Raw genomic sequence first — 24560 nt, forward strand, 5'->3', positions numbered from 1 at the left:
CTCATGTGATCTGCCTGCCTTGCTGGGATTACAGGTGTGAGCCACCACACCCAGCCAGAAACCTTGACTTTTCTCAAGCTCATTTGAGATAAGAAAGTTCATTTCGTGGCTTCCCTCAGCTCCACACTGCTCCAGCCTCAGAATTCTCAGAAAGGAGTTTAAAAAAAAAATAAAAAATAAAAAAAACGATTTTTCTACACTTGAAACCCTCAGGAAATTGCTGGCAACCTTGTGCTTCTGGGAATGATCAAAAGGCAAATGTGGAATGGGGAGTAGCTAGAGCTCCCGTCCAGCTGCTGGTGGGAATCACGCTGATTCGACCAGTTTGGGAAACTGCCTGGCAGTATCTCCTAAAGCTGAACACACTCCAGGACCCTCACAATACTCCTAGGCATAAACCTGAGGGAAATGAGTGCGTATGTCCACCAAAAGACCTGCACTAGACTAGAATGTCCTTAGCAGTAGTGCTCATAATAGCCCCAAACTGGAAAATTCAGTTGTCCATCAACAGCAGAATGGATAAACAAATTGTGCTATATTCTTACAGAAATATCTCAATACTACACAGCAACAAAAAATAACTACTGATACATGTAACAACATGAATGAATCTCAAAAATGTCTTGCGGAGGGGTAGAAAAGCAAGATGATAAAGAGTACATACTGTATCATTCCATTTAAATCACATTCTAGAGCAGACAAAATGAACCTGAGATGATGGAAATCGGAGTATTGTTATAAGAGTGGTGATGGTGGTAGAAAGATCTGGCTGCTGGAAACGTTTTGTATCTCGATCTGGGACATATACGTAGGAGTATATATTTGACAAAATCCACTAACTACTTACACTTTAAACTTAATATGTAAGCACTTTAAATGGATGTGTATCTAAATTACACACCCATTTAAAACACGGCAGGGTGGCACCTGGTTATTCGCCCACATTCTTCTGCAGCAGTGAAGCAAAGAAGATCCCTCCACTTCTTATCTGCAGGTCGAGGTACAGTCTGTGCAGCTCGGAAATACTTTTAAAATAAACTACATTATTTCTAAACAAAGTTGTATTTGAACAGTGTTCATTTTATTCTTTGTTGCTTCGTCTGTGAGGTTGCCTTCATTTTTATCCTCTGTCTAGATTCACTAATAGGGAAGGCAGCTCTCCACCTACCCCACCCCCAAAGTAAGCAAGGTGTGTGTCTTCAAAAACAGTCAGTTCCACTGAGCAGCAAGTCTCCTGACTTCCCAACCCTGCAGTCTTGTCAAGAGCAACAAGATGACCCGATGAGTTTGGAGGCGCGTGTGTCCAAAGGGATTTTGTTCCAAGGTGCGATGTACGATGTGGTATTTCACTGTTACCACTTTGGGAACACAATCTCTTGGCAACTAAACCTGTAAACTCAGGTTAACAGAGCTGTTTTCCTTCCCCATACTCGGTTTTCCTTTCCTTGAATCTCACTTTATAAACATTGCTGTTCCTGGGGTTGAGCTGGTTTTATGTGTTTATGATAACTTAGGTTCAAAGCGCCCACGTGTGGTGCCCTATCTATCCTGCCCCGCCCTTTCCTCTAAGGAGTCCAAAGGATAAAGCCTGGTTATAAAAGGCCACAGCCAACCTGCTGGGCTGTGAGTGGAAGCTCCGGTGCAGCATGGTAAGTCAGGGCCCCGCATGGGCAGGGGACTTGCCAGGGCTGGGGCAGCCCGGGCTACAAGAGGGACGTGGCCCAGAGGTGGGGAAACCGCTACAGTGGAGCCCCTGAGTCTGGGGTCCTAGCGTGCTATGGTCTGACTTCACTGGGAGGACTCAGTCTTAGGTCCCTGCCTTAAGAGAGAGCCCTGTGGGGCATGGGTTGCTGGGCACCTGTTCCACTTACTGTCTGTGTGACCCAGGCTCCTGCCCAGCTGGGTCCTGCCCCTGCCAGCCTCACTGTGCATGGAGGTCTGTGTGTATCTGTGTTTTCATCCATGTAGATGCTGCCCCCTTGGACCCTCGGCCTTCTTCTGCTGGCCACAGTCAGAGGTGAGGATGCTATCACAGTTCCTTTGGGAAAAGTGACATGCTTGGGCTGGCCTTTGGTGAGGCAGCTAGAGGTATATTAATAATTATTATCATGATTATGAAGAGCATTATTGTTACTTTGAGAAAACTGTGCTACTCAGAAAGTGTTGACTCTCAGGCAGATACAGGTCAATGTGTTGGACATGGAGGATCTCTGGCAACCTCCTGCCCAGCCCCCTTCTTCCTGCAAAGGCTCTCGCAGCTGGGAGACAAGTGGAGGGTGGGTGTTCCCACTGGGTCCCAATGCCCTTGTTCCTGCCTGCAGACCAAAGCCATGTGGATGCGACCCCTCCCAAGAAAGCCAGGCCAGCCCGCCCTTCTGCCGTCGTGTCCCTGTGTCCTCTTCTGTTTCTCTGATTTGTTCCCCCGACCTGGCTCTGTCCAGAGGAGATACAGATACTCAAGTTCTACCTACCCTGAAACACAAATCACCTTCCTTTCTTTTGGAGCCCCCCAGATCCCAGGCTGCTTACATCCCATCTGCCTATGCCTTCACCGGTGCGCTCCTTCCGGGAGCCTTTCCCTCCCCATGGAGGCTTCCTCAGCCCCTCTCCTGCCAGAACTCCTCACTGCCCAACTTGGCCTCCCAAGCCCTGCTGTAGCAGACATGGTCTCCTTGGGTTCCTGTGGGGGCTTTCTTCTGCCTTGTGACTCTTTCCCCTTATCTTCTCAACCTCTCCAGCCCACTCTTGGCCTCTCCTTCCATCCTGGCCATGATTTAAGACCTGGCTCCTGATGGCAGAGCCCAGGGTGGGTTCGACTGCTCCTCAGGCCTTATGAGCCCTCTTCATCTCCTTTGCTGACCTGCAGCCTCCTCCTGCCCCAGATGTGGATATTCTCCAAGGCTCTCGCCTCATCTCTCTCCTCCTAGGGCCTTCCCTCTTGCCCAGCTTCTGGTCCTCCCAAGTTGCAAGAAGCCCCATCAGGGCCAAGCCTCAAACTCACTGTCCCAAACCAGGATATGGACAGCAGCCTGTTCCCCCATGCCCCCCAGCTCTATTGAGTGTCCACCATCATCTTCATCACCTAGGTTAGAATGCCCATGCCCAGAGTGGGCCCTCCCCTCTCCAGGTCCACCCCTACAACTGCCCATCCCCACCCCTACTCTTACTTCCCTGTCCCCAGCCTCCTCATGTTCTCCTGCTTCTCAGCCTCCTGTAACACCTTCAGGAATCACAGCACTACGGCCACCACCACCTCCCCTCACCCTCACCAACTCACACCTTCCAACGCCTTCCTTCTCTCCACCTAAGAGAGCCCAAATGTCTTGCATTTGAGCCCCTTCATTTAACCAGCTACCTTTCCCCTGGGGCAAACATTACTTGAGCCTCCTATAGCCCACCTCCGAGGGTACACCCTCTTCGACGAATGAATTCACCGCCATCAGTATTGCTTCCTGATTAGAGCTCCTCTCTTTCAGGACAGGGTTCATATTTCATTTGTCTTTGCGTCTTGGGTTCAAATCCTGCCTCCACCACTAGCTGTGACCTCCGGTAGCTTACCTTGTCTCTCTGTGCCTTGGTTTCCTCAGTGGTAAGATGGAGATAATACTAATTCCATATTTGTGTTTTGAGACTTAAATGATATTGTATCAGTAAAGCACTGGCTTGGTATCTGGCACATAGTAAACAAATATTAACTATTACAAGCTTTTTAATGATTTGCCAATATTTGGCATCATCAGTACAGGAGTTGAGGAAGCCCCAGAGAAAGGACCCATTATAATCCATTGGGTTGGAATTATGTCACCTGTAGTGACCATATCCTATAATAACATTTATGTCATGGATAAAGAAAGTACTCTCAGATTTAGATGTGGTTATTTGGATCATGGAGTCTCTACTACACATAGTGTGATATGAAAATCATTCCTGTTCTTAAGAAACTTACCTTTTCAAAGAACAACAGAGAAAATATGAAATGGCAGAGAATCGTTTGAAAGAATGTGCATAAAAGAATGACATGAAGACATGGGAAGTGGACACACACCAGCAAATGCTTACTGTGTGCACGACCTAGGCTGTTTGTAATAGAGATGTCAAGACAAAAGTAGCAGCTCTGTGCTACACGTTGTAGGCACTTAATAAATACTTACTATTTGATGAGTGTATGTAAAGGGCCAGCTGCAGGTTTCCTGGATGAGGTGGTTTTAAGGCAGCAGGTTGTATTAGGTTGGTGAAAAAGTACTTGCAGTTTTTGTGGTTGAAAGTACTGGCAAAAACCGCAGTTACTTTTGCACCAACCCGTACCTCAGCAATTCCCCAATTTGCCTAATGATAAGGGTCACTTACTGAATCTGTGTTTCCAGGGCCCCACTCCAGACCCTCTGAATCAGAATATCTGAGGGAGGCGCCTATGAATATGTATATGCAATTCACCTATTCCCCCCACTGCCCCCTGCCCTCCCACCCCCCATCCTCTCACGCGCAGCCCCCAGGTGATTTTTATCATCCCAGAAGTCTGGGAAATGTTGACAGCAAAGTTAAGACCAGCACTGGCCTTAGCCAAACCTGGACTCGGTCCTTCGGAGTTTTCCTGTATGGATATGGCATTGCTCCTTTCCAGAAGCTCACATGTGTCCTGTTTGTGACTTGCCCTAGGAAAAGAGATCTGCTATGGACAACTTGGCTGCTTTTCTGATGAAAAACCATGGGCGGGAATTTTTCAGCGGCCTGTAAAGTTATTTCCCTGGTCCCCCAAGGACATTGACACCCGCTTTCTTCTGTACACCAATGAAAATCCAGACAATTTCCAAGTAAGATCGGGCATGTAAGCGCTGCATGGTGGGTATGTTTGGGCCCCCACAATGGAGTCTTTGCATGGCTACCTAGGGCATAAGTCACTGCCTTGAGATTTTCCAGAAATTTCAAGGCATAGAATCTCTAAAGCTCTTAGGATCATAAACGCCTGAGTATCTGATGAAATCTATTGATGCCTAATCCAGAAACTTACAAATTCACACCCAGTGTCGCAGAGAGCTTCAGGGACTACCCCAGCATAAATGCCTTGTTCCCTGAGAGGAAGGGACTATGAGCAGCATTTATGGAGAGGATCAAGCCTGATGTAGCCCCTGGAAAGTCTGTCTCTTTTCTACACACGAGAGTGGAGAGAGAGAAGCCTCTCAGGGACATTGGGAGTGGGGGCGGGTGTAAATCCTTCCTGAAGAGCTAGAAGTGAGGTAGGGGAGAGGAGACATATACAGCCACAATAAAGAAAAGACAAGGTTCTCTGGAGCAACCTCCAGTTTCGAGCAGGTCTGCCTGGTAGAAGCAGAACAGACTTGTTCCAGGGTATCAGAAGTGACCAGGAGACAGTTTCAAGGAAGACATTGCTGAGAATCCAGGCAGCTCACAGCTCTGGTCCCTGGCAGAGTTTAGGGAATCAGGTATCTGTCTCTAGATTTCTAAGGTCATCCACTGTGGGATTCCATGTGACAGCCCAGCCTATTCAGTGCCTCCAGCCCTGAGTTGGCTTGGACATGATTACTGTGCTATTTTTATTTTGTGATCCTTCTTTTGGCATCTCATCTGTAGAGGTTGGTGGAAGGGGGCCCGAGCAGCCTGTGGCCATTTAGGAGCGCATTCCAAAGTCTCACAGCTCCACTGAGCTGAATCTGCCCCCACGCCTAAGTTTCTGGTCCAGGGGTTCCTCACCTTTTCTGTACCAAGAACATCTTTGACCACCTGGGGGAAGCCTACAGGCCCCTTCTAGGTCAATGTTTTTAAATGCAAAAATAAAACATGCTGGATTGCAAAAGAAACTATATTGAAAAATAATTATCAAAACATTTAAATACATAAATGTGTGATACAGTCATATATGTGCTGTTTTATATCTCACTAAATAACAACATCTAGGAGTTGGCCTAATAACTACCATAATTTAAAAATAGTAGTGAGTATAAATGATATTTTGAGATATCTGCACTAATTATACTATGACCTGAAAATATCTGTGACTTCTACTGGGGATACAGTCACGGGTGTTGCTAATACCACTGTGGTTTATTGTCTACTTTCGTGATTAACTGAAATACTACATATGGATTAAGGATTAATTAAAATAGAAAGTTCATGAACTTGGACTTTCTGAATTCTATCCACAACCCCAGTTCAGGAGCTCCTTCTAATCTGACCCAACTTCATGGGCGTTGAAGCTGTGTTATCAGTTCTGAAACTAGCTCTAATAGGCTTGCGGCTTGGAAAGACCAACATTCAAATTAACCTTTTCTAATTAAAACAGCTAATCACTGGCATGGAACCAGATACCATTGAGGCTTCAAACTTCCAACTGGACCGCAAGACACGCTTCATCATCCATGGCTTCATAGACAAGGGGGAGGAGAGTTGGCTGTCAGACATGTGCAAGGTGGGACCCCACTACTTGGCCACTCCCTGGTGAGATCAGCACCAAACACACAGATTCAAACACTGCACCCCCAGTTTCCCTGAGACCAGGAAAGGAAATACTCTAGAGAGAGATTGGTCCTTCTTAAAATCACTGAGGAAAGCTCAGTTCCTAAGGGCATCCATTGCCAAGCTCTCCCTACCTACCAATTTCTAGCCAAAAGTCTCCTCTGAGGTAGAATATACCCAGAGTTCAGGCAAAAAATCTCTGAGGTAGAAACTGCAGCAAACTACTGGGCATTTATCCCCCAACACTTATGTAAAACCCCTTTGTGATGTTAAAAAAAAAAAAAACACTTAAATTTTACCCTCTAAAGCATTGCTATCAAATAGAATGTTGTGCAGTGATGATGTTCTGTATCTTCACTGTCCAAATCAGAAGCCACTGGCCACGTTTGTTTTTCAACACTTGAAATGTGTCTGGTGCAACCGAAGAGCTGAATTTGACATGTTATTGAGTAGCAGTCTGCTCACACCTGATTTAGTAAGTGGTCTTTTTGATCTGGCTGTATTCCTAAGGATGTGTGAGACCTTAGAGACATCATTTACCCATTCCAGGATCCAGTTTCCATGTCTGTTAAGCAGGTGTTAGCATGCCCAGTCCATAGCATTGAAGTGAGGATGACATTATAGCAGATGTAGAAGTATCAAAGTCCTGACATGGGCTAGGTGTTTGACGGATGTGAATGCCTATCTCTGGGGTGTGCAATTGGGGGCTGTTTATAAATTGATTTCTCTCCCTTGTTTGTCTTCCCCAGAAAATGTTTAAAGTGGAGAAGGTGAACTGCATCTGTGTGGACTGGAGGGGCGGGTCCCGGACCATGTACACCCAAGCTGTGCAAAACATTCGGGTCGTGGGTGCGGAGATAGCTCTCTTAATACAAGTCCTGTCGGTAAAACCCTGCCTGGGCCCTGTCCTGTGGGTAAGGGGCAGAGAGAAGGGCAGGGAGGCACCACATGGTGCAGAGAGGCAGCCTGGGGACCCCTGGGCATGGGCAGGGGCCAGCAGCCAACAGCCCAGGTTGTCATCAAAAAGGGCCCTTCCCAAGATGAAGCTCTGCAACCCTCCTCCTTGCCTGCTGTCCTGAAGACACCTTGCCCTATCACTGTCTAGCTGTGGGGCCTGAGACAAACTAAGCCTCAGTTTCCCTTTTTGAAATAGGTCTTCCTTGCAGGCTGTTCTGCAAGGGTCAGAGAGCAGGCTGTGCTGCCCAACAGCTCCCAGTGCAGATGATGAGTTTTCATCCTCGGCCAACCCACAGGGAAGGGCCTGGACCTTTCTGTGGGATCTATCCAGGGGGACCACCAAATCCAGGGCCCACTACCCGTGCTCGCCCCGATAGCCCATACCCCTAGCAGGAACAAGGAAAGAGAGCTGGGGGTGGGGCTCTCTTCCCTCTCTGAGGGAAGAGAGTGGGGCGGCAGGCCGCACGTCTCGCCCGCCCAGGCGGCCTGCAGTTGGCATGGTGGCCGCTGGTCAGCACTGTTGCCCCGCGCACGAGCCGGCCCGCGGGACTCGCAGTCTGCGGATCCTGGGCCGGGTCGCCCTGCCCCAGGCGGTGTGCTCGAACGGAGGGTAGAGTTTCGAGCCCGGGTCCTGTTCCCATCCCTGGCAGCGCCCGGCGCCCGGCTCCCCAACCAGCGGGTCCCCACGCGGTGCTGGGGGACCTGACACGCCTTCCCTCCGCAGGCGCAGATGGGGTACAGCCCGGAGGACGTGCATCTCATCGGCCACAGCCTGGGTGCGCACGCGGCCGCAGAGGCCGGCAGGAGGCTGGAGGGCCGCGTGGGCAGGATCACAGGTAGGGGTTGCGGGGGCAGGGCCTGAGTCCCAGGTCCCGGGGTGCGCGCCGCGGAAGCCTCTGCCAACGCCCTTTCCCTGGCGAAGAGCTCCCCTGCTGATCCTCCCGGAAGCCGATTTTTTTTGTGGTGACCGGCCTTAAATTTAAAAATAATTTTCCCTAATGTATATTAGGAAATAGATGATTAAAAATAAAAATGCATTTTTTAAAAAAGCAAAGGCTGGGCCAGTGGCCTACCCCTGTAATCCCAGCACTTTCGAAGGCTGAGACGGGAGAATTGCTTGATGCCAGGAGTTCAAGACCAGTTTGGCAACATTGTGAAACCTTGTCTCTACACAAAAATTGTTACAGTTAGCCAGGCGTGATGGCTCTCGCCTGCAGTCCCAGTTACTCGAGAGGCTGAGGTGGGAAGATTGCTGGAGCCTAGGTGTTCCAGGCTGCAGGGAGCTGTGATAACCCCGCAGCACTCCAGCCTGGGTAACAGAGGGAGACCGTATCTCAGAAAAGAAAGAAAGAAGGAAAGAAAGGAAGGGGAAAATAAAGAAGGAAAGAAGGAAGGAAGGGAGGGAGGGAGGAAGAGAGAGAAAGAGAGAAAGAAAGAGAAAGAAAAGAAAGAAAGAAGGAAGGAAGGAAAGAGAAAGAAAGAAAGGGGAAGGGAGAAGGAAAGGAAAGGAAAAGATTTAACTAGTGCATTAAATCCATGACTTAAGGCTTATTATTTTCAAAGTATAGCAAAGTAAAACCAAAAAAAAAATGTGAGAAAGGAGGAAAGAAAGAAGGAAGGAAGGAAGGAGGGAAGGAAGGAAGGAAAGAAAGAAAGAAAGATTTAACTAGCACATCAAATCCATGACTTAAGGGTTCTTATTTTCAGAGTATGACAAAGTAAAAGAAAAAAAGTGAGATGGTTTTAAAAATTCATCAGTTCCACATAATTGTTTGACTGTCTTTATTGTGCCAGGCAAAGACAGAAAATGCAAATGGCATACTGAGACCTGCCATATAGAAGGTGCTCAGGAAATACTGAATGAATGAAGCACTAGACAGAATGAATGCTACAAGACAAAGACACAAATAACTATTTATTTTGTGCAGCCAAATCAGTTTGTAACTTCACCAAACAGTTCACATCAACATTCGATGAGCATCCCTTTGCCCAAGACACTGCGTGAAGGATGAGGGGGTGTTGGTTTGTGTTTATGTAGAATTTTGCAGTTTGCAAAGTCCCTTCTCTTACATCTTTTCATGAGAGTTTCACAACAACCCTGTAAGGAAGATGGTTGTCATTATTCCTGCTTTCCCGATAAGGACACAGAAGTTCAGAGAGGACAGACATTTGACCTGGAGCAGACCTAGGGCAAGAATACAGACCACTGTACGCCCCCTCCTCCTGTGCTCTGTTTCTCTTTGAAGATGACCTGGGCACAGCCCCTGCCACAGGAAATCCATAGTCTAGTCCAGGAGGCAGACAACTAAGTAGGCAAATAAAAATCAAAGTAGCTTGCAAAATAATACAATCTGGGTGGAATGAGCTGAGAAAGGAGAGGAATTAGATTTTCCATTTCACCATGAGGAGGTGGTATGTGAGCTGGGTTTGGAGGAGAAAGATTTAGATAAAGGAAGAATGTGGGAAAGGGTGCAGCAGGCTGGGGAATGGCATGGGCCAGAAAGCAGTAGATGTTCACAGGGCTCAGGGACTGGGGTGGAGCTGGGTAAGGCCTGGGGCTTGCAGTCTCTGAGAGCAGTGGCTGAATGGTAACATGTGAAGACGAAAGGAAAAGGGAAATGAGGGGTATACGGAGGCTACCTGGATCCTCCATGGAGCCAGGCACTGGGGATTTCTGATTGTTCATCCACAGGCTGTGACCCCATTCCCAGCCTTCTGTCCCAGACTCTCTCTCCCAGGCAGATCAAGAGCTGCAGATCCAATCCCCAGAACCATAGCTGCTGGGGTAGGAGGAATCCACATGCTGCCAGTACTGGGTTCAAATCCTGGTTCTTAGAGTCCAGCCTGCCTACCTTCTCCCTTTCAGGGCTGGATCCAGCAGAGCCGTGCTTCCAGGGTACGCCTGAGGAGGTTCGGTTGGACCCATCTGACGCTATGTTTGTGGATGTGATTCACACAGATTCTGCTCCCATAGTCCCTTCCCTAGGTGAGCTCCTCAATCTCATCTTCTGCTGACCTGTGCTACAGCTAATGACATTGGGTCCAGATATCCTCTCACACACACATACACATGCAGCAGGGGAGGCTATTAGAAATAGCTACAGGAATGGTGTGGGCACCAACCAGTCAAAATGGGTACCAGTCCCAAATAAATAGCCAGTACAATGCCAATGGAATCCACTTGCAGCCCTTGGTTAAACAAAAACCCTTTTGTAGTCTATGAAATGTTGTCAGTCGCTCTTCAAATTCTGCATCCTTCCCCAGTCTACCAGTAACTAATGTGGCAGATGTATTTATTTTTGAAACTTGACCTGTACTTGCAAATACAAAGTGAATTTTTGAATATTTTTCTTACTTATTCAGTCAAAGCTTTGGTTTCACTTTGTTTTGTTGGAAACTGAATGTATCCCTTTATTTAATTGTTCTAAAATCAGTGTTCTTTTTTCAGTATTTTCTTACATAGCCGCTCATGAAACTTGCCAATAAAGGGCGTATTTTTGATGATGATGATGATGATATCACTCACTTAGTATTTACCATGTGCTACACTGAACATTTTGCACACATTAGCTCATTAATTCTGTAACACTCTGAAAAGTGGGCTTTATTACCACCATTTCATGGCTGAGGAACTGAGGCTCAATGAGGTTAAATAATTGCCCCAGATCACAAAATCCGTAAGTAAAACCAGGATTTGATCACAGGTTCATGCGCCTTGAAAGCCAAAGCTCCCAGCCATATGCTATGGCTCACAATATAACATTATGTGATCTCCACGTAACAATATAATGTAGACATCAAAATTTAAAAATGAGTAAAGTAATACAAATTACATCAGGTCTTGATATGTCTACTGGTGCATAATGGTACCAGGGCATATCAATATGGTCCAGGACTCTCCAAGACACACAGATACACATCCAAATGTGTGTGTCTCACACTTGCATTCCCAGAGCCCAGCCTCCTCCCATCTCACTTCCTGTGCCCTCTCTTCCCTCCTTATCTTGCCAAGCACCCATCTCTGAGAACTTTCTGCAGAGCTAGAGGCAGTGGTAGCTGTGATGAAGGGATAAAGGGAGAATTTGCCAAAAAGGCTCTTTTTGTGGCTATAACCTAACTTTGGGACCACTCACCACCCTGCTCATCTCTGCTTCAAATGTTTTAGGTTTTGGAATGAGCCAAAAGGTGGGCCATCTGGATTTCTTTCCAAATGGAGGAAAGCAAATGCCCGGATGTAAGAAAAATATCCTTTCAACCATTATCGATATCAATGGAATATGGGAAGGTACGTAAATTAAAGAAGTAAGACAGCAATTGCCCTGTTTGGGGAGAAAGCAGAATGCATGATCTGACCTTCTTAACACTGACATTTGCCACCATTTAAGGAGTGTTGTGAAAATTTGCCGCGCATTTTCACAATGCTATGAGATGACTACTCTGATTAGCCCCAGTTTGCAGTTGTGAAAACTGAGGATCAGAAAAATTACATAACTCAATCAGGTGTGGTGGCTCATGCCTATAATCCCAGTACTTTGGGAGGCTGAGACATGGGAATCACTTGAGATCGGGAGTTTAAGACCAGCCTGGTCAACATAGTGATACCCCATCTCTACTAAAAATGCAAAAATTAGGTGAATGTGATGGCATGCACCAGTAGTCCCAGCTATTCAGGAGGCTGAGAGATGAGAGTCACTTGAACCCGGAGGTGAAGGTTGCGGTAAGGTGAGATGGCACCACTGCACCAGCCTGGGTGATGGCGTGAGACCCTGCCTAAAAAAAAATTGTTACGTAGCTCATCAACACCACTCTATATCTAAGCCCAATTTCTGACTATAAAGCCCTGATCTCATGCCCTAAACTGTGTATCTCCCTGTTGTTGGGGTCCTGGGACAGCACCTGGGCTGGCATGTTGGTTCTGTCTGTGACCACCCATCCTACTGCAGCATCTGCTCCTTGAAGAACTGCAGGGCATAGGCCAAGATTTGAAGGCCTTGACTTGCTTTCTGGTTGCTGTTGTTAGGTGCTAAGAATGGAAGGGACTTCACTGGTATGAAGACAAAGGAGGGATGTGCTCTGTGCGTTTAGGTTGCATGTGTAGGAGGGGGAGGCCTGGAAGTCTGGGAGACCCACGGCGGCTGCTGGCCAGCTCTGTACATTTCTGTTCATCTGAGAGAACAGGGCCCACGCCCCACCATTAGGCAACCTCATAACCCCATCCGATTTGCTGTTTCTTGCTCTGGTCTTTTTTGATTCCTGTTGCCCCTCCCCTGACACCAGGCTTCACTCTCTTCCCTGAAAAGGGAGGTTTGGGGACTGTGATCATTTTAGTCTTTATTTTCCTGAGCTGGGAGTTCCCCAAGGCCAAGGACTATGTTTTGCACATTTCAGATACTCCAGTATCCTGCTCAGGGCCTCGTCCAAAGCAGGCACTAAATTTACTCTTAAATTGACTTGCGTGACCTTGTTTGGCATTTTAATTTTCCACATGCTTCATGTCAAAGAGCAGAGTCAATAAAGCGACTGCCAGCATCCACCAACAAATAAATGGAACTTTTGCCCTCTCAGGTAACTCCTGGGAAGATGTGGCTATTCCAGGCTCCCTGAAAGCGCAGCAGCATCACAATAATAGCTGCCCCCTCCCACAAAGGATGAGCAGGGCACACATAATGGGAAGGAGCCCAGGTTTAATTAGAGAGGCAATTTCAAGTGAACAAGCCCATGAGCACTGGTGTGTGCTCCTATTGTGTCAAGCTCTGAGTCACCCAGGCACTGGGCTCTGAGGAATAATTAAATCCACTTTCTGCTCCATTATGGGGTTCCTGGGCAGCAATTTTGGATGAAAGAAACAATTAAATTTGAAACAGGTTCTGTTGTTGGGTGATGAGTGCCGGCGTAGGCACAGGGAACCTGGCTTCAGCTGGAAGTCGCTGGGCCGAGGGCTGGGAGCCCTGCAGAGCGAAGCCACCCTGGGCCCAAAGGGAAGTGTTCCTTTCTCAGTGGGTGGCAATAAAGCCCCTCAGACCCCTGGGAGTGGTCCCCAGGTGTGTCCAGAGTCACCATGAATTTCTCCATGGGAAGTTTTCTATGAAGGAGCCAGAAAAATGAAAAAAACATTTTTCCAGACTATTTTGAAAGAAAAGGATGATAAATAAAATGCAGTGAGAGAGTGGCCGGAGGCCATGGCCACCTTGCTGTCACTGCTTTTGCCTTGTGCCCTGCATGGCAAAGAAGAAGAATCAACAAGCCTGACTCATGGGGAAGGGCTGCAGGGTGTGTGTGGCGTTCTCACTAGGGACACGCTACCTTCACTCACGCATGGGAAGGTTTTCAGGTACAAGTGGAGACTCTAGCTTCTCATGGAAAAACAGAGGGCCAGGCGATTCGGGGCTTTGAACATGTAACACCTGGCTAGACTGTGTAGCGTTGTAGGGTCCCTTTTACAGCTATCGCTATCTTCTCATAGTCTCTCTCTCTCTCTCTCTCTCTCTCTCTCTCTCTCTCTCTCTCTCCTTGTGTGTGTGTGTGTGTGTGTGTGTGTGTGTGTGTGTATGCACATACTATATATATATTATAGTGTTTATGTGTATTATACTATAGAGTGTATATATATATATATATGTCTCTCTCCTCCGTCTCTTCATCTCTCCTTTCTCTTTCTGCCTCTCCTGTTTATGCTGTCTTTCTGAATCTCTCTCTTTCTCATCTCTATCTCTTTTCATGTCTCTTTTCCTCTCCATTTCTCTATCTCTGTCTCTCTCTCCCTGCTCACTGACTCTCTGTCTCTCTCTGACTCTGTCTCTCTCTCTCCCCCAACCAACTCTGTCTCTCTCTGACTCTCTTTCTCTCCCTGTTGACTCTCGGTCTCTCTCTGATTTTCTGTCTCTCTGACTCTCTCTCTCTCCCCACACTGATTCTGTCTCTCTGTGTCTCTCTTTCTCTCCCCCTTTGACTCTCTCTGTCTCTCTCTCCCCCCACAACCGATTACCTGTCTCTCTCTCTCTCTCTCTCCCCCCACTGACTCTGTCTCTCTCTTTCTCTCTCTGACTCTCTTTCTCTCTCTGACTCTCTCTCTCTCCCCACCGACTCTCTCTGTCTCTCTCTGTTTCTCTCTTTCTCTCCCGCCTTGACTCTCTCTGTCTCTCCCCCCTCCACAACAACTGACTGCCTCTGTCTGTCTTTCTCTCTGTCACTTTCTGTCTCTCTCCTCACCACCACCCCACTTTGTTTCTGACCCCCAGCCCTCCTCATTCATTTGTGTTACGTGCCTGGCCCCTGGAAGAGCGGAAAGGATGCTGGGCAATGTTAAAATGCATGCTTTGAATGAAGAGACACCCCAAACAGGCTTTGTGTGAGCAACATGGCTGTTTATTGATTTGGGTGCAGGTGGGCTAAGGCCAAAAAGGGTGTTAGCAAAGGGCAGTGGGATAGGAGTTGGTTTTATAGGTTTGGGGTGAGCAGTGGAAAGTTACAGAGTAAGGTCAGTTACAGTGGTTGGAGTAGGGGCAAGGAGTATACATTACCATAAATTCAGCTACAATAGTGGGTGGGGTAAGGCGTAAGAGTAGTAGATGGCAGGGTAGGGTGAGGAGTGTTCATGTTATTATAAGAACAGTTAAGATGGCAGGGTGGGGTGAGTCATCTTAACTGGGGGAAGCTCCGCTGGGCTATCAGGGATAATGGCGAAGGCAGGCGGTGGGTGGGGGCAATCAGCTGAGGCAGGCAGGACTTCAGACTTTCTGGGTCCAGGCTTGCACATGGAGGCCTGACAGTCAGGACAGTCACTCCTCTACAGTCACCTACCCCTAAGCAGGTCCTCCTCAGCAAATACCCCAAGGTGTTCAGGAGCGGACACCCATCAGTGAAATGTGCAGGTGATTCCTCCTTAGTCAGAATGAATTGTTCACACTTAAAAGTGAAAGATCTTCTTTTGAGCTTCTGGAGCCTTTGCCTTTTCAGGAACTCGTGACTTTGCAGCTTGCAATCACCTACGAAGCTACAAGTATTACTCAAGCAGCATCCTCAACCCTGATGGCTTCCTGGGTTATCCCTGTGCCTCCTACAATGAGTTTCAGGAGGTAGGTTACCCCAGGAGCCTGAAGAAGATGTTGGTGGCCCTGGTTTTGGTGTTTTGTATTCCTGTGCCTTAGAACAGAACAAAGAGGTATAACTCTGTAACTAATGCACGGAGGTAATGGAAATTCTGCACCTCACAAAGCCATCTTCCCTTGGGGAGCAGGGTGGGCTGGAGTGGAAAGGCACAGACCTGACTGTGCTAGGCCCTTACTAGGGTCCCCAGCTGCTCATTTAGAAAAATTTCTAATACACAAAGAAGGTGAAAGAAGAGTGATGACGAATACTGTACATCTATCACCTAGATGCACCAGTTGCTAACATTTTATATATGTGTATGTGTATAAGTATATATACTTCTTCTAAATTATGGGAAAGTAAAGATATTATGACATGTTACCTATAAAAACTTTAGCTCTCATCTCTTAAAAATAAGATCCTTCTCCTATAGAATAACATTCAAGAAATTTATCTTTGATACACTAATCTATATAATATATAATACCTATTTCAGCTTCTCCAGTTATCCAAATAATGCCCTCTAGAGCTGTGTCTGTTTGCCTCCATTCTTTCTTTCCTTCTCTTCTTCTTTTTTTTTTTAATTGCAATTATTTGATTGTCTCTTTAGTCTCCTTTAATCAAGAACAGCTTCCCATTTTTTCTTGGTCCTCGAGGATCTTGACAGTTACGAGGATTTCAGATCAGGTATTTGGTAGAATATCACACTCTCTGAAATTTTTGATATTTTTAGGGGTTGCTTCAATGGGTAATAGCAAGTCCTTCTCAGTGTATTACAACTAAAGACACTCATTTAATGTTCCCCAACAGTAAGCCCAGTGAAAGGTTTGAGTTTCCATAGGTGATCCTTTCCTAAATCATTTATTGCATTGTGTGTGAGAAAGTGATATTTTTAAAATTCTTTCTCAAAGACAAAAATAAAAATATGTTTAAACTCACTGTCCTTTCAAAACTAATGTCGACCTTGACATTCTTGGGTTGAACCGAGATCAAAAGGACATAGTATTTGATCTCCAGGGTCTGTGAGTGTTCATTGAAAAGCCTTCACTGTGCTAGTTCTTGTTGGGGCATGGATAGCAACATGGCCTCCAGTACTTGTCTTATTCTTTCCAAATCACAAAATAGCTCTTCACACCATGCATTTTGGATGTGGCATGAGGTCAAAGAGCAGAGGACAATGACACTGTGACATAAAGAGGATAGAATCCCTGATTTGAAGAGTGCAAACTGCCTCTTCTAGTCCTAATTAAAGAACTATCATTTGAGAAGCAACAAATAAGGATCAACAAGTCTGGAATAATAATTCACATTCAAGTGAAATGGTTCTGGATCTTCTTTTCCTCACTTCTTTTGAAATAACTTGTTATCTGTCCCATTTACTTCTCCCTACATATATTGTTTTGCATTCCCTGTTCATATTTTCATTTGACTGCTTCCTGGATGCTTATTTTCCCAACTATACTCCAAGTTTTCAAGGCACTTATCTGGATACTCTGCAGAGCCTAGCACAGTTCTATGTACAATTCCAATGATGGAAGCATGGATGCATGGGTGCATGGACAGATAGATGCAGAAATGTGTGAGTCAGTGGTTAGGTAGGAGAATAGATGGACTCATGGATGCATGGATGCATGGGTAGATAGATGCAGGAATGCATGTATCAGTAGATAGGTAAGAGAATGGATGGATGGGTAGATGAAAGGATGGATAGGGGATGGATGGGTAGATGGATGGTTGCACAGGTAAAGGAAAGGTGGATAGTTGGGTGCGTGGTGGGTAGATAGAAATATAAGAAGGAAGATGAATTGATTGATTATGTCAGAGACCTACCACTAACAGACAAATTATGTTTTTTTTTTTCCCTCACTAGAATAGCTGTTTCCCTTGTCCAGCTGAAGGATGTCCCAAAATGGGGCATTATGCTGACCAATTTAAGGGGAAAACCAGTACTGTGGAACAAACCTTTTTCCTGAACACAGGAGAGAGTGGTAACTTTACTAGTAAGTTTCCATTTTATTCACTTCAAATTCTTGCAAATAATTTTAAAAAGTGTACCAATCTTATTAGTCAGTACCTTTGGTAGCAATGGATGGAAACTCAACTATAACCAGCTTAAGGTGTAGTGAAAGGACAGTAGAATGGAATTTGTGTCAGTTCTCCCCTTTAACCAATACCCTTGACCAGCAAAAGAAAGTACCAGGATGGGTCACATGTCCACCCCCGCCACCTCCCCACCCCCTATTGCAAGAAGGATGCATCTATTAACAGAAGAGGACAACGTGAAAGTCACTGTAAGTTAAGAAGTCACTTCAGTCATGACTATTATGTTAGTCCCCCTACACACACACACACACACACACACATACACACACACACATACACACACACACACATACACACACACACACACACACACACACACACTTTGTGGTAATAACATTTTGCCCTGCTTCTTATTTAAAAAGTATAAGATAGTAAAAATCATCAAGACTCATTTACTATGAATAATAAATGATACCCGAAAGGAAGAGCAGTTATTTTCTAAGGGAGTTTCAGATTTAAAAATCTATATTAGCACTTTACAAAACACTTTTCACATACAGTATTTACCATAATCCTCAAAATATTTATCATAAAAGCTAACAGTTTGGTAGTATCTATATAATCTTACATGCACATTCTGTTAACCCAGTAGCTTCACTTCCTTTTTTTTTTTTTTTTTTTGAGAAAGAGTCTCACTCTGTCACCAGGCACCAGAATGGAGTGCAGTGGCTCAACCTCAGCTCACTGCAACCTCCGCCTCCGGGGTTCAAGCAATTCTCCTGCCTCAGCCTCCCAAGTAGCTGGGACTACAGACGCGTGCCACCGTGCCCAGATAATTTTTTGTGTGTTTTTAGTAGAGACAGGGTTTCACCATGTTGGCCAGGATGGTCTTGATCTCTTGACCTCGTGATCCACCCACCTTGGCCTCCCAAAGTGCCAGAATTACAAGCTTCACTTCTTATAATGTACCATAGAGAAATATTTGCATGTGTGAATAAGATGATATGTTCAAGGATGCTCGTTTTAATAGCAAATGATTGAGGGGAAAACTTTAATGTTCACCAGTTGGTAAATGACTAAATACTATAGATCAAATACTACATGTAACCATTAAAAGGAAGGTTATAGCTCTACATACTGAAGAGAGAAACCCTCTAAGGTGTATTAAGTGAAAAGGCAAGTGACAAAACAACGTGCAATACACCCGGTGTCTTCATTGGTTCAGGCTGCTGTAACACAGTACCATAAACTGGGTGGCTTATAAATGGTAGGAATGTATTTCTCACGGTTCTGGAGGATGGAAATTCAAGACTAGTGTGCCAGCACAATCAGGTTCTGGTGCATCCTGCTGTCTTCTTCTTGTGTCCTCCCATGTGGTGGAAAGAGGGCAAGAGGGCTCTCTGGGTTCTCTTTTATGAGGTTCCGATCCCATTCATGAGGGTTCTTACCCACGTGAATTCAGTCCATTGTATCATGTATCAGTCAAAATACACATGTGCAGTATCAGATCCCCTTCATTCATCCAAAAGCACATACCTGGCTGTGTTGATAAGGGACTGTGCTGAACTACAACATTTACTGACCCCTGAGTTTCTCACTCACACCTAGAACCTTAATTCCTCGACCCCAGGAATTCAATTAAGTCACAGTCCTCTTACCCCTCACCCATGGAGGCTTCAGAGCTTGGAACAATAATGTTTTTGTGGATCATTTTCTCAATAAGATGATTTCATTAAATGGATTGTATTTCTTTGGACAGGTTGGAGATATAAGGTATCTGTCACACTGTCTGGAAAAAAGAAAGTGAACGGGTACATCAGGATTGCTTTGTATGGAAGTAGTGGAAACTCAAAACAATATGAGATTTTCAAGTAAGTTCAGTAGTAATGTGAAATGATTATATTTTCCATATTAGATTATTCAAAATTGATTGAGTATAAAGTGCTTTATAAATCTAGGGATCTATTATACAGAACCATTGAATCCTAGAATGTCAGAGCCAGAAGAAAGTCTCAGTGTCTAGTTCAATTGCCCCATTTTACATATGAGAAGACTGAGGCCCAGAAAGAGGGAACTCAAAATTTAAAATGAGTCATGTGCTAACTCCTTTTGGAATGTCAGTCACCTGACTAGATTGTTTTTCTTTTTTTTGTTATTTTATTTTATTTTAGATTCAGGGGGTACATGTGAAGATTCATTACATGGTTATATTCTGTAATGGTAAGGTTTGGGCTTCTGGTGAACCTATTACTCAAATAGTGAACATTGGACTCAATAGAAAATTTTTTAACCCTTATCCCCATCCCAAAGTTCCCAGTGTCTTTCTTTCCAGCTTTATGTCCATGTGTACCTACTGTTTATAAATACATACATGAAGTATTTGATTTTCTGTTTCTGAGTTATTTTGCCGAGGATAATGGCCTTCAGCTTCATCCATGTAGCTACAAAGGACATTTCATTCATGTACGAAATACATGAGTGTATGCCATGTTTTATTTATCCAGTCAACCACTGATGGAAACTTAGGTTGACTCCATGACTTTGCTATTGTGGGTATTGCTGTGATAAATATACAAGTGCAGGTATTTTTCTGATAAACTATTCCTTTTCCTTTGGGTAGATACCCAGTAGTGCAATTGCTGAGTCAAAATGAAGTTCTATTTTTCTATCAAGTTCTTTGTGAGATCTTCATACTGTTTTCTGTAGGGGTTGAACCAATTGACATCCCTACCAACAATGTATAAGCATTCCCTTTTCTCTATATCCTTGCCAATATCTGTTTTTTTTTTGTTTTTTGTTGGTATTTTTTTTGTTTTTGACTTTTTAATAATAGTAATTCTGGCTGGTATGAGATGATATTGTGGTTTTAATTTGTATTTCTCTGGTGATTAGTGATGCTGAGAATTTTTTTATATGTCTGCTTGATGCTAGTATATCTCTTGAGAAGTTTTTGGGCTACTTTTCAATGGGGTTAATAGGTTTTTTCTTGTTGATTTAAATTTCTTATAGATTCTGGATATTTGTCTTTTGTCAGATGTATAGTTTGTAATATTTTCTCCCATTCTGTAGGTTGTCTGCATACTCAACTATTGTTTAGAGAAGGAATAGATTGTAATCATCTTATGTAGTCATATATCCAGCTGATGTAACATTTTATGTCTATATTTTCAGAGGATCCCTCAAACCAGATGCAAGTCACATGCGTGATATTGATGTGGATCTCAATGTTGGAAAAATACAGAAAGTTAAGTTCCTCTGGAACAACAATGTGATAAATCTATTCCGACCCAAACTGGGTGCTTCCCAAATCACAGTGCAAAGTGGTGAAGATGGGACTGAGTATGTATTTTTTATTGCATCTAAGTTTGGTTATTTCTATTTACATATCGATTTATCTGTCTATGCATTCATTCATCCAGTTGCCCACCTACCCATCCAAATATCCATCTACTCATCCATTCATCTAGCATCTATCTATTTCTCTATCCTTTTAACCACTTAGCCACTTACCCATTCACTTAGTCCTCTATCCATCTACCCAGACATCTATCTCCTCATTATTCTGGCCCTCCAGCCATTCTTTGATCTTCCCATCCATCCATTCATCTTCCCAGCTGTCCATCTTAACTCTCCATCCATCCACCTGATTTACTTTGAAAAACCAAACATCACTTTCCTTAGACAAAATTCAACATATGAATAACTTTTTAATCTCAAACAATAAGAGAAACAGGTGAGAAGCATGTAGGGGAAATTTCTGAGTTAATTCCAGTTGATGTGCAGTTATTAATGTAAACTAGTTTGTTTGGAGACTATGACATGAGAGGGATACACACTGTGTTGGGGATGTGGCTCATAGTGGCAAGCTCTTTCATTCTGAGAGAATAGAATCCTACTTGGTAGGCACTGGGAGAGAACAAACTGTTTTTAAAATATGGAGAGAAGGATACCTCAAAACAGGATAATCCAAAAATAATGGGATATTAGAGAATAAAGAAAATATAAATGTGAACTCTCACCTGCTCTTGTTTTAAGATGAGGACGTAAGATTTGGAAAGTCAAGTAACTTGTCTAAGGTCACATAGGGAATCTTTAAGGGAAAGATATTGAACTTCAGAATGTTTTCAAAACACACACCAAGACTTCACTCAGCTGCATGACTTAACTTTGCTGGCTGTAAAAGTGGCAATAATCCCAATGACTCAGTATATTATTGGAAGAATCAGATGTCACAGTCAGCATGCCGTCACTTTGTATACAGTAGACCCCCTTATCTGTGGCGGATGGATGATATGCTCCAAGATCCCAATTGGATGCCTGAAACCTCAGATAGTACCAAATCCTATATGTGCTATGTTTTTTTCCTATTCATACATACTATATGAATAGGAAATATGCTGGACAAAGGGACTATTCATGTCCTGGGTGGGACAGAGCTGAACAGAGCAAGATTTTATCATGCTACTCAGAATGATGTATAATTTGTGACTTAGGAATTGTCTATTTCTAAAAGTTTCCATTTGCTATTTTGGGACCTCAGTTGACCATGGGTAACTGAAACCATGGAAAGCAAAACTGCAGATAATGGGTGGCTACTATACTCAGGTGTGAGGCATAACAAGGCCTGGGACCCAGGTCTTCTGACAGCCCATCCAGTGTTCTTGCCACTGTGCTCATTCACTCGGCCAGCTGGATGAGAAGCTGAGAAGTCCATATGGTCTGGCAGTGCAAGGCAATATGGAAATGTCTGGATTTCACGGTATTTAAGTGGAGGTGGAGTTCTTGTTTTAAGTACAATATAGAACACACGCCTTATATACCAAACAACCAAACACCAGAGTCCCCAACCCACATAAGGGCTCCCTCATCAAGAAGCTACATTCTGAAGCTAAATTCTGAGGGAAGTCCAGCTTGGCCACACTGTTACCCTTGCATCAAAGACACCTGCAAGAGAAGGAAGAGCCCGGAAGTGGCCAGCTTCTCATGCTTGGTGCTTGTTCTAACCTGACTTGATTCCAGCCCCTCAGGACTAATAATCCTCCAGGGTCTTTTCTATTTCTAAGCAATTTTATTGAAGCATAATTCCTGTAACACACAATTCACCCATTTAAAGTGTGCAATTCAATAGCTTTTAGCATATTCACAGAATTGCGTAAGTATCACCACAATTTTAGAAGATTTTCATCTCACTGAAAAGAAACCCCATACCCGTTAGCTGTCATCCCTCAATTTACACATCCCTCTTCCTCAGTCCCAGGCATCCACTAATCTACTTTGTGTCTCTATAGGTTTTCTAATTTTGGACATTTCATGTAAATGGAGTCATACAAAATACAGTCCTTCATTTCTGGCTCTATTCATTTAGCGTATGTTTTCAAGGTTCATCCATGTAGCATGTATCAGTACTGCATTCTTTTTTATTGTCAAATAACATTCCATTATACGAATATACCACATTTTATTTATTCATTTATCACTTGATCATTTGAGTTGTCTCTATTTGGGGGCTGTTGTGAATAATGCTGCTATGAATATCATGTACAAGATTTTGTTTTCATCCTCTCGGGTGTCTACCTAGGAGTGGAACCGCTTGGCCATATAATAACTCTGTTTAACCTTCAGAGGAATTACCCAACTGTTTCCAAAAAGGGTGCTACATTTTACATTCCCAGGAGCAGTGTATGAGGGATCTTCTCTGATCTTAATTTGACAGAGAAAGTCCCCTCTGAGCTGGCTGGGGCACTCTTGGTCCCTGGAACTCATTGCTAGACCCAAAGAGGCAATCCCATCAGAGATCCCTCAGTTTTGCAAAGCTTCAGTTTGACATGGCTGATTCACTTGCCACCCATTCAGAGCCCATCTGGGGAGAAGAGTGCTCTTTGAGCAGGTTTAGTTAGTAAGAATTCCCTGGACTCTGCCTGGTAGAGAAGAGCTTTTTAGTCAAAGGGAGCCAAATCCAGGGGGTTACCTGAATGTTGTTTACTCATGTGAAGTCACATTTCCACAAGCAAAAAATCCTCATGCTGGCAATGTTTTCCTCCACAGGTATAATTTTTGTAGCAGTGACACTGTACAAGAAGACGTTTTGCAATCTCTTTACCCTTGTTAAAAATGTAGTGTGACTCTTGTGGTAATAAAATTTTTAATGCACTTGGTTTGAGGGTGAGCTGTTAGTTTGAAATTCTCTACTTTCTGGATTCACATTTAAGAAATGATTTGGGGGACTGGAGCCAAGTTTGCCACAGGGGACACCTGAAACTTCCCACCCACTTACCTCCGCCACCATCTCTCTCTTTCCAGGCACCTTAGGTGTCCTGTTCTAATGGATTTTATTTCCTTCGACAGTGAACTCTGTCCTATTTGTAAAGGTCATTGTTGCTCTCACATGCTGCTCACCCAGATTTTAACATCCTAGGGGCACAATGTAGACACCATGTAAGAATTCAGAAGATACAAAGAAAAGAAAAGCAAAAAAGGAGAATGAAACAAAAAAATCCCAAGATATTGCCACATTTTGTGACAGGCGTGACTCCAAACTTGATGATTTTGATTAAAATCCACCTATGGCATGAAAAAAGCAGAGCTTTTAAAAAAGAGTTAATACATGCACATGTTATAAAATTCAAATGATACAAACAAGCATTCTTCTAAAAGGTAAATCTCTTTCCTCCTTGCCCTCAAGCCTCTCAGTTCTTCCCAGAGACAACTTGGGTCTTTCAAGAAATAGTCTGCATATACTTATGGATATATCTATTTTACACACTCAACCCCACTACACCTTTTTTGTCCGAGCACATATAATGGAATACTATACATACTGTTCTTCATCTTGCATTTTTCACTAACAGTAAGTTGCATATTTGTCTCTAGTAGTACAGAAAGAGCTTCTCCATTCTTCATATAGCTTCATAGATTCCACTGAGAGATGTTCATGGTATATATGGTTGGACTATTTTCTGTTATAAATATTCATGCAATTAATATTCTTTCATGATATCTTC

At 44.3% G+C, this 24560-nt stretch overlaps 1 protein-coding gene across 2 annotated transcripts; it reads left to right on the top strand.

Moving 5' to 3' along the window:
* The first annotated feature begins 1613 nt into the window (after nucleotides 1-1613).
* On the top strand, nucleotides 1614-23714 carry LOC101047102 (pancreatic lipase-related protein 2). 2 transcript variants are annotated; one of them, XM_074383192.1, is made up of 13 exons: nucleotides 1614-1649; nucleotides 1969-2017; nucleotides 4657-4811; nucleotides 6299-6424; nucleotides 7221-7355; nucleotides 8153-8264; nucleotides 10295-10414; nucleotides 11594-11713; nucleotides 15385-15503; nucleotides 17387-17516; nucleotides 19319-19430; nucleotides 20731-20898; nucleotides 23605-23714. In XM_074383192.1, the coding sequence occupies exons 1-13, from the start codon at nucleotides 1647-1649 to the stop codon at nucleotides 23666-23668; spliced, it is 1413 nt and encodes a 470-aa protein (XP_074239293.1). In that variant the 5' UTR covers nucleotides 1614-1646; the 3' UTR covers nucleotides 23669-23714. The 2 variants fall into 2 exon arrangements, with proteins under 2 accessions (XP_074239293.1, XP_074239294.1); XM_074383193.1 differs by lacking the exon at nucleotides 10295-10414.
* The last annotated feature ends 846 nt before the right edge of the window (nucleotides 23715-24560 follow it).

This window comes from Saimiri boliviensis, chromosome 12 (genome assembly GCF_048565385.1).
Source record: "Saimiri boliviensis isolate mSaiBol1 chromosome 12, mSaiBol1.pri, whole genome shotgun sequence".
NCBI lineage: Eukaryota > Metazoa > Chordata > Mammalia > Primates > Cebidae > Saimiri > Saimiri boliviensis.